General features: G+C 40.4%; 1 protein-coding gene across 1 annotated transcript; it reads left to right on the top strand.

The window, feature by feature from the left end:
- The first annotated feature begins 590 nt into the window (after positions 1-590).
- Positions 591-8,724, top strand: TXNDC9 (thioredoxin domain containing 9). Its single transcript, XM_048493184.1, has 5 exons — positions 591-784; positions 1,808-2,027; positions 5,671-5,789; positions 6,726-6,980; positions 7,425-8,724. The coding sequence occupies exons 2-5, from the start codon at positions 1,839-1,841 to the stop codon at positions 7,540-7,542; spliced, it is 681 nt and encodes a 226-aa protein (XP_048349141.1). The 5' UTR covers positions 591-784; positions 1,808-1,838; the 3' UTR covers positions 7,543-8,724.
- The last annotated feature ends 939 nt before the right edge of the window (positions 8,725-9,663 follow it).

Genomic DNA, 9,663 nt, shown 5'->3' with positions numbered 1-9,663 from the left:
TCATTATTAGACCTGCCAATGAATTCATTTTCCATTCTAAATCCCAATGCAAAGCAAACAGAGTTTTCATCATAGATGTGCCACAGGCTAAGGGGAAAAGCAGCACCAGTTTGTGCCACATGCGGTTTTCAGGCTTCTTCTGCACATGCAGAATAATGCACTTTCAATCCACTTTCATGATCGTTTGCAAGTGGATTTTGCTAATCCACATAGAAAAATCCAACTGCAAACTGCATTGAAAGTGCATTATTCTGCATGTGTGGAAAGGGTCTCAGAGACAGAAAGTGTGTGTGTTGTGTTGTGAGGGTATACCCCAGAAAGGCAAGAGACAGGGTTTTGCCATTGGCTTCCTCTTCAGCCTTTTAATGTTATCTTCTTTTTAAAAAATCCCGATGCTTTGCGCTTCAGATGAATAATTATCCATTCCGCTCCCTGCCCAGCACCACCTGCAGTTACTATGACAACGAACCGTCACCGGGTAGGATGGGATACATGGGGGGAGAGAGAGAGAGAGGCGGAAAAAACTGTTTTCATCACGCATGTGCAGTAGATGCCTCTGACGACTAACTACTGTGTCAATAGTGGAATAAAATCTTGCTACGTCACACCGGCTGAGACGCAGGGGAGAGACCGCGATTGACGGGAGGAGCCCAGTTATCTTGCCAGGCCGGTGCGGGGGGTGAGAGCTGCCTTGGCGAAAGAACCCAGGAGCGGCAGCGACTAAAGGGGAGCTTCTGTTCCTTGCAGGGAGCTCCTTCCGCGCTTCCCTCCGGCTTCCCTCGCGGTGAGTATCCGGCATCAGTAGTGGCGAGGCGCGAAGGAAAGGATCGTCCCCGTTGTGTTGCTCGGCCTGCGAGGCGGGAGATTTGGGAACAGATTGGCTTCTCTGTTCCTCTTGGGTTTGATCCTGGCAAGAATTGACTTGAGTAGAAATGCAGGCTGTGTAAAAGTTCCCTTTTCTTCTCCTGATAGGGACCCGAGGGGTCTTAACTACCTGCACTGATATGGGCGTTGCAGCGTCTCATGTCACCAGTTGTCTGATGGTTGTGTATTTCTCAACGGCTAATGTTGTCATATCTATTTTAGTAGCCTTTCAAGTCCTTTGACTTTAATAAACCTTGAAAGGTGCATTGCTGCTTGAGATGGCACGGTTGATCAACTAATACTTCTTTAATTAGGTGACAAACCTTAGTGGAAACAGACTATTCAGGGTCTGGTCTTCTACGTGAAATTCTGCATACTTACCAGTCTTTCTATGCCCTGTTAATTTTCAGGGGGCTGCAGCATTGCTTTCATTTCCCAGCAGGTTAACATGGAGCAAGAAGTGAGAGTAGAATGTGCTTTGGAATCCTGTGTAATGTCTGTGGTTCGTGCAACAGGCAGTCTATGAATGGATTCCCTAGAAACAAGAAATTTGAACTCGACTTCAGTCATTCTTTTTTGGGATTACAAAAGTAGACTTGATACTTTCCAAGGTCCTGTTTTCCAAAAAGGGATGTCTCATTCAAGCTACTAGAAAATTTAAAAAAGCAGTCTAGACCCAGCTTCTGACAACAGTATTGAGTAACAGAGAACTTGTCCCCAAACTCCGCACCTGGTCAAGTCAGGAGAAAACAGGTACTGCTAATGATTAGTGATGTATCTTTCACAAAAGTTATAATTTATTGTTAGCAAAGGAGGCAGTACTGAGTTACCTTCCATTTCTAAACGCCCCATGGATTAATACAAGACATAAGATTGTGCAGATTCAATTTTAGTGTCGTTATAACATTGCTTGCTTTGACTTTCAGTAAATTTTATTTGTCAGGTTTGTAGCGTTTGGTTTACATAAGGGAAAAATGGCTGCCGATACTTCTGTTGAAATATTTTCAAATGTTCTGGAGACTCAAATACTTCAAACAGCCACAATTGTAGAACAGCAACTTGATGCAGAGCTTGAAAAATTGGACCGGATGGATGAAGATGAATTGGAACTCCTAAAGCAAAGAAGGCTTGAAGCACTGAAGAAAGCCCAGCAACAGAAACAAGTAAATTTTTTGTAACTGTATAATGACTGAAAGGAATATATATCATACATGTAAATTATTCAAAATACATTATCATAGCACTCTTCATAACAGTTTTGTAAATCAAGCCAGTAGAAGTCCATGTTTTAGATGTAATTGAAGCTGACAGAATATAAACTTACCTAAGTGTATTTGTGGGTGAGGTGAGACTTCAAAAAAAGGTTGAAGACTCCGCACTCATACAGCACTCTTGTGCTTTTGGGGCAGGGTTAGAAAGGGAGATCTCACCTCTGCTTTTTTAATAACTGAGTTTCTGCTGCCACAAGAGACATCTGCCTCACCACCTCCCTCCCAATCCTTATTAATCAATAAATCAATAGTTTATCGATTCCTGTTCTGGAAGTAGTGCGACAGACCTGTGGGATTAAAGGCTCATTCCACACATGCAGAATAATGCACTTTCAAACTGCTTTCAGTGCTCTTTGAAGCTGTGTGGAATGGCAAAATCCACTTGCAAACAGTTGTGAAAGTGGTTTGAAAACGCATTATTTTGCGTGTGCGGAAGGGGCCAAATACATGATACTAAAAATCTTTTTCTAAAACAAATAACTTCTTTTACTAAATAAAATGAGTATTTTCTTTTTTTCTTTGTACAGAACATTGGGTGTTTTCAGTCAGGTTTTCTCGTTCTAAAATTCCAGGTTGCCAAAAATTCAATTATATCATGCCTAGGATACTAGGTGAGGTGTAAGTAAGCCAATCCACTCAGAATTCTACTTGTCATTCACACACTCTCTTATACCACAATTCATACAGCCTACTGAAATTCTGTCTTCATGCACTTGTATGAGTCTCACACTCAGGGAACTGTAAACACTCCACTGTATTCCACACAGGAACTCTCGTATATTTTTCTACCGAACAACTTTCTCAGACTTCTTCACACCTTTCTCTCCTCCCCCTTTCCCAGAATCTCCTTCATTGTCTCTCATCAATAGCTTCTCCACTCCACTTTTTTTCTCATCCATTCAGCAGTCTCTCTCTCCACCACCAATCATCACGCACCTTGCCAGTCCCACTTTTCTTTTCCTTTCCTACCTCTAAACACGGAATTATTAACTAATAAACATTTCAGAAGTCAATAAGCATTACAAGTACCATGTTATATATGTTTTTGATTTAGTCCCACTCAGTTCATTTGGCTTAACCCAAAACGCTTTTACTTGGAAAGAGGTCTTTTCAATATATATGTCTTATTACTCTCCATTCTGAACTGAACTCTGAAGAGTGCAGTTAACTCTTGATAGAAGCTACAGTTACCAAACGGAGGCTATCGTATTTTGGTCACATTATGAGAAGACAAGACTCACTGGAAAAGACAGTAAAGTTATGAAAATTTGAAGGCAGTAGCAAAACTGGAAGACCCAATATGTGATGAATTGACTTAATAAAGGAAGCCACAGCCCTCAGTTTGCAAGAGCACAGCTGTTAACTATAGGATGTTTGGGAGACTGTTGCATAAGTTGAAAGCGACTTAACAGTGCTTAATGCATACATATGTATTTCTGAACTCAACATTTATACCTATGTATAGGTTAACTTTAGGTTATAGTCCTGTGCATAGATAACTGTTTGTAAGTTCTGTGGCTCTTAGTGGAACTTTCTTTCCAAGTAAACATGCATACGATCTGGTGGTTGGCTATTATGCTACACCAGATTGTTAAAGTCTGTGAGTTTGCTTTAAGGTGTTTTGAGCTGAAATAATTCTCAGTAAACTACTCTAGAGTTATCTTTTCAGTATTGTCAAAATATTTATGGCCCAATCCCCGGGGGGGAGGGCACTGAAACAGGTTTTGAGAATGGTCTGGACTTATGCCAATGAAGGCACCCACCCTGCCAGCATAAGGGGCACTTAGACGGCAGAGAGAGCAAGCACCACACAGTTTTGTAGCACCCAAACCCGGAAGGGCCTGCCACCTCAAAGCTGCGCCAACCTCCAAAGCCACACCGTGTGGGGTAGGCTGGGGGCATTCCCAGGGTGGAACCAACTTTTGTGGGGTTTGCACTGAGCTTTCAGCCTGGGAACACCCCCTCCTGAGTCATAAATTTACACCACCAGGAAGTGTATTTTTTTTTAATTGAGGTTTTTTTCCAAGCAACTAGGGATGTTTTTTGTTTTGTTTTGTATTTGGGTTTCTAGTGCTTCTTGAAACCCCTTTGGAGGTGGTGTGGAAGCTGTGCTGTTTCTGGACGCCACATGCTCTGGAATTGGGCTGCTTGTTAGAAATCCAATTTATAGGCAAAAATAAGGATTTAGATCTGCAGGAGCTTCTGTGCATTTGCATGGCACCCCAAAATGCTCATGGAAATCCTGTTCATGGACATGTATTGTTGGTGGTAGTATCAAAATTAAGGCTTTGCTTTTAATTATACCGGAAACTGGGATCTGGTTCAGTTAGGGTGCCCTGATTAGTAATACAAGCCTGAAACTTGAACATGAAAGGTATGAAATGTATCCTCAAAGGGGTTAAAATATTTCCATGGTACCCAGACCCCTGAATTGTGGTAAAGATGTAGCCCAAGAAACCTCAATTATTAGAAAAGTCAGCAAACAAAATATCTGTTTTTTTCTGAAAATGGATGGCCCTTTCCGCATGGAGGCGGAAGGGCTTGGGTCGGCATTTCTGACGCCGACCCGACGACGCTGGGACTGCCCGCATGGACTGTCCCAGAAAGAACCGGGAAGACTGCGCCGCTGGGTCAAGCCACCGGGTCGACTTCACTTCCGCTCTCCGGCCCTCCACGCGCATTCGCCTGTGCCTGGGATTCCCCTTGTTCTGTGCGCCTGCTTCCGTGGTCGCAGAGCAGGGCGAACTGGCGTATCTCAGGCTCCGCGACGCCAGCTGGAGGGCCGGAGAGCAGGTGAGTGAAGGTAGGGAGTGGGAGCGCCGGAAATTGCCGCCGTTGTGAAGTGCGCGCCCTACGCACTCTGACCGAAAATGCGCGGGTACTCGGTGGTGGCGGCGTTTAGTACGCAGCGCTAAGCTGGCGAAGCTAAAGCGCGTCGCTGTTCGGTCGAGCGCCCGGGGACGGGCGCGCTTTTACCGGTTCTCCCAGGCGTCGGCCATATCTCGGCCTAAAAGCGGAAACGGGTTGCGATAATGAAATATATCTCGAATAGTCAAGCATTAAATGAGAAAGTTAATGTTTGTTGTGTAGATTGTCTTCCACCCAGTGATCAAGGAAAAAGCATGAAAAAGTTACCTATTTACATATAATGGGAGAAATGCACACAAGCTACTAATGGGAGAAATGCACACAAGCTACTGAAAGCCCATGCTTTCAGAATGTAACCTTCATTTATTAGTTAAAACAATTGAATTTAAATATTTTAATATTGTTACTACTTTGTTAAAATCAGAACGAAAGTTGAATTTAGAAAACCTCAAGTATTTGCAGCTATTTGCTTTGAGCAGTTAATATATACCTTGAATGCTGGAAACTTGTTTTTGATACTATATAACGGAGTTGTGTGATTCCGTACCAAGCTAGGATTGGGAGTGACATGGATAACCTATTTATGAAGCAATTATACACATTTCTAATGTAATATGACATAATAAACTGAAGATTTCATGGTAATGTCTTTATTTCTCACAATCAGGAATGGCTTTCAAAAGGACATGGGGAATATAGGGAAATTCCCAGCGAGAGAGATTTTTTTCAAGAAGTGAAAGAGAGTAAAAATGTAGTCTGCCATTTTTACAGAGATTCAACATTCAGGTATAGTAAATCCTTTCCAGATTTGTAGTGCAAAAAAATTATTAAAATAGATGAAGTACTGAAAAACTTGAATGCAGAAATTCCAACTACCTAGATTTCTAAACCCAATTCTCATGAGTATTTTTTTGTTAATCAATGAATCCAAATATCTGCCCAGCTGGATAAATTAAAAGGGCCCTATTTCTAAGAAAATCTTTCCCTCGTGCTGTGGGAATATCGCATTCATGGGAGGCAAAATGTGCTCTTTTCTCAGTCCCACCGAAAGGTCAATGTGGGGCTTAACAGAAATGTACCATGAATCATTGCACTTTCTTTCAAGGATGAGTATAAGGCATTAAAGCTACATTATTTTCAGTACTATTTAAGCATGCAAGATAATATCATAGCTATGATACAGCACTTTAGCACAGGGACAGCTAGCTGTATAGATTAATACTGAAATACTGTGTGTGTAGCCTAGATGTGGCTGTTGAATGTTTAAGAGGTAACGTTGTTCTTCAGGTCACTTCCTGTATATTTTGTTCATTAGCTTTCTAGACATAAGGATAAATAAAATGATAAAAGTTTATCAAATTTCTTTTTGAATTAAGCCTCTTATCCTAGAAACCAGACACCTGTAGTAACTTTAAATTATTGTAGAATGGCTTCAGCAACCAGCCTGTATGCTGACTGTATGCTGATAAAGTAAAAATACATAGGCTCATTCCGCCCATGCATAATAATGCACTTTCAAACTGCTTTCAGTGCTCTTTGAAGCTGTGTGGAATGGCAAAATCCACCTGCAAACAGTTGTGAAAGTGGTTTGAAAACGCATTATTTTGTGTGTGCGGAAGGAGGCCTTAGATACGTAAGGAATTTGATCTAGAAAGCAAAATTATTTCTTATCAGCTTTCTCCCTTGTGAAACATTTGAATGATCTTTCTTTTGTTTTTTCAGATGCTTAATATTAGACAAGCATTTAACTACATTGGCAAAAAAGCACATTGAGACCAAGTTTATCAAATTAAATGCTGAAAAATCCCCATTTCTGTGCGAGAGACTTCGCATCAAAGTAATTCCCACCCTAGCACTTGTAAAAGATGGGAAAACCCAGGATTATGTGGTAGGCTTCACTGATTTGGGAAACACAGATGATTTTACCACAGAAACCTTAGAATGGAGACTAGGCTGTGCAGACATAATCAACTACAGGTAAGTGGAATACTTTTTAAATGTTTAGGCACTTTACTAGCATTTGTAGAAAGATCTCCTTTTTTTTTCTTTCTAGCAAAATACAATTCTCTTTGGAGAAAAAAGTCTGTTCCTGCCTTTCTTCTTTATAGAACTGCAGTGAGTTGGGGAGGGATGTTTCTGGTTAGGTAATGTTCTCTTGGCAGGCTAAACCTGTAATTCATAAAGACTGCTCTTCCAGGGCTCTCCCTGGTAGTGATGCATTGATGAAAGAGTCAGGTGTGCCCTTTCTGCTGTGTTGATGACTGGGATGCTTCTCAGCCCCAGGCAGCCACACTTCAAGGAAACTCAATTTTGCTCTTCCTATAAACAGTTTTTTAAGACAGCTATTGCTGCTTCTAATATTTTTTTTAAAAAAATAATATATAAACAGTTTTGGGACGTAGTATTTTTTTTCTTTTCCAGTGGCAACTTGATGGACCCCCCTTTCCAGAGCCAAAAGAAGTTTGGAACGAGTTTCACAAAGCTGGATAAGAAAACGATCAGAGGGAAGGCATACGATTCGGATTCAGATTCGGATTAGACAACGTGATAATTAAAAATGTTTGTAAATCATCTTTTTCTTTAAGCTTGATACATTTCTAGGAATGTTTTTATAAAGTTCTTTTTTTCAGGACATTTGCACATAAAGCTCATTTTCTAAACAATTTTATACAACTCATGAGAAGAAATCGTAAATATTTTTTTTTCCTTCTTGGGAGGTCATTTCTAGGCTGAAAAAAAATCTGAGCCCTTTTGAAATAGTTCTTGGCTGGATAATTTTCTGTATTTGTAAGTTAGCAGTCGTTCTTCGAAACGCGTCTTAGTATTTTAAACCACCTGTTACTGATTGACAGAGAACACATCAAGAATGGTTATAAATTATTCCAGAAGCAATGCATTAACAAAATCATTGCTTGTCTCACAGTGCCATGAGCATGGCAGTATGGCAGTGCCTAGCTTTAACTACATTGCACATCATATTATCAGCCTGTCTTGGCTGCTGTTTAATTGAAATGGCTACCAAATGCATACTCTGCATGCTGAAGCTAAGTCAGAAGTTTAATTGCTCATGGCAACAATTAAATTGAAACATAACTTACTTTCAGGATTAATTAATGTAATTCTGTGGTTTGTTGAATGAACTAGATTGGAGAAGATTCAGGGTCTGTGGATAAGAACATAATTTCTTGTTCTGTTCTTCAGCAATAGACATTCCATGAGAATCCCTATTTTTGGAATGTTAAAGGCCCTTTTGAATCTCATAGTGTAACTTGATGAATTTTGCTTCTCTTAGGTGGCCATTAGATCCTGAATAATGAAAGCTTGTCTGCCCCTCAGGAAGCAAAGGATCCTCTGCTAGGATCAAATATGTCTATAAATATATCTGTAAAACAGAAACCCGTCCTTCCAAATGCACTTAGTGACACAAATCCAACCATAATCAAAACAGTCCACTGACAAGAATAAACAAATGTCACATTCAGAGAGCAGGAGAAGAGAAGAGGGATGAAGTTGAGGGGGAATTGGGGTATTACTTTCGGTCAAGCATGGATGGTGGATAGAGCTTCTATATCCTATTGAGGTCTGAGGCTGCCAACTGCCTCAGAAGGTGCAGAGCCAATTTGGTTCCTCACCTTAGCAAGTCAGCAATATCTTTCTCTTAACTAATACTGATTCTTTTTTATGTTCATATAATTCAAAATAAAAATTATTTGAATTCTAATGTCAAAGCGTCTGTCATTAAAAATAACTTTTCCTTCATCTGCTCCATTCCTTAAAACAACAGTTGCCAAACACTGAGAGAGAGCACGCTAGTGTTCTGTAAAGAGAAGTATCTTGCCATTTCAGATGTATTCTTTTATTCATCTTGGAACAGAAAGGCCCCATATCATGTTGATCTGTCTTCACTGATACATTTGAGTTGTAACTATTGAGAACTCTCAACTTGACTAGATGTAATGATAAGAAGTTGCTGGGGGTTTTCTAAGAAATGTTGAATGTGAATTTCTAGTAGTTCTTCACTAGAGTCAGATTCTTACCATTGAGTTCATCTGATGACTGTTGTGTGAGCCCAGGTCTTCGACGCAGCCCTTCTGTAGCTCTATAGGCCAGACAATGAACAGCCTGCAGATTCCTCTGCCAGTCTTCCTCCCAGGCTTCCAAAGAAAACAGTCTTCTCTGTAGAAGTTTTCTTCTCCAAACAAAAAGGAAATAAAAAAAACTCCCAGCTGCAAAACATCTGAAGAATCCAAACAACGTTTTATTCAGACGGTTAAAACAGAAAAAAAGAACACGTCCTTCTGGATAATTGAGAGAGTAAAAATTCTTACACAAGTGCAAGCCTTACTGTGACCTCCTGTCCATAAGGTCCAGCTACTCAGAACTAGGATCAGCAAGCAAAGATAGACTACTGTTTCTTGATCAGTGAGGTTATTTATTCAAGCCAAAAAGCAGAATACATGTGATCGCATGTGTCTGAAGATTTGGGTTCAGAGACACCTGATCAGAGTTTGTATAGACTTTTTATAATTGATTATTGAAGGCGTATCTATGCAGTTTCAACTTACTCTCTCTTCCTCCCGATCCTATGTTATTTGGCAAGCAGTTTCTGAGTATACAGAAGTCAAATAGCGTCATAATACTAATTTTGCCAATAATTTTA

This window comes from Sphaerodactylus townsendi, linkage group LG04 (assembly GCF_021028975.2).
Source record: "Sphaerodactylus townsendi isolate TG3544 linkage group LG04, MPM_Stown_v2.3, whole genome shotgun sequence".
Lineage (NCBI taxonomy): Eukaryota > Metazoa > Chordata > Lepidosauria > Squamata > Sphaerodactylidae > Sphaerodactylus > Sphaerodactylus townsendi.
The sequence above is the reverse complement of the archived record's forward strand: the minus strand, read 5'-3'. Positions and strand labels throughout refer to the sequence as shown.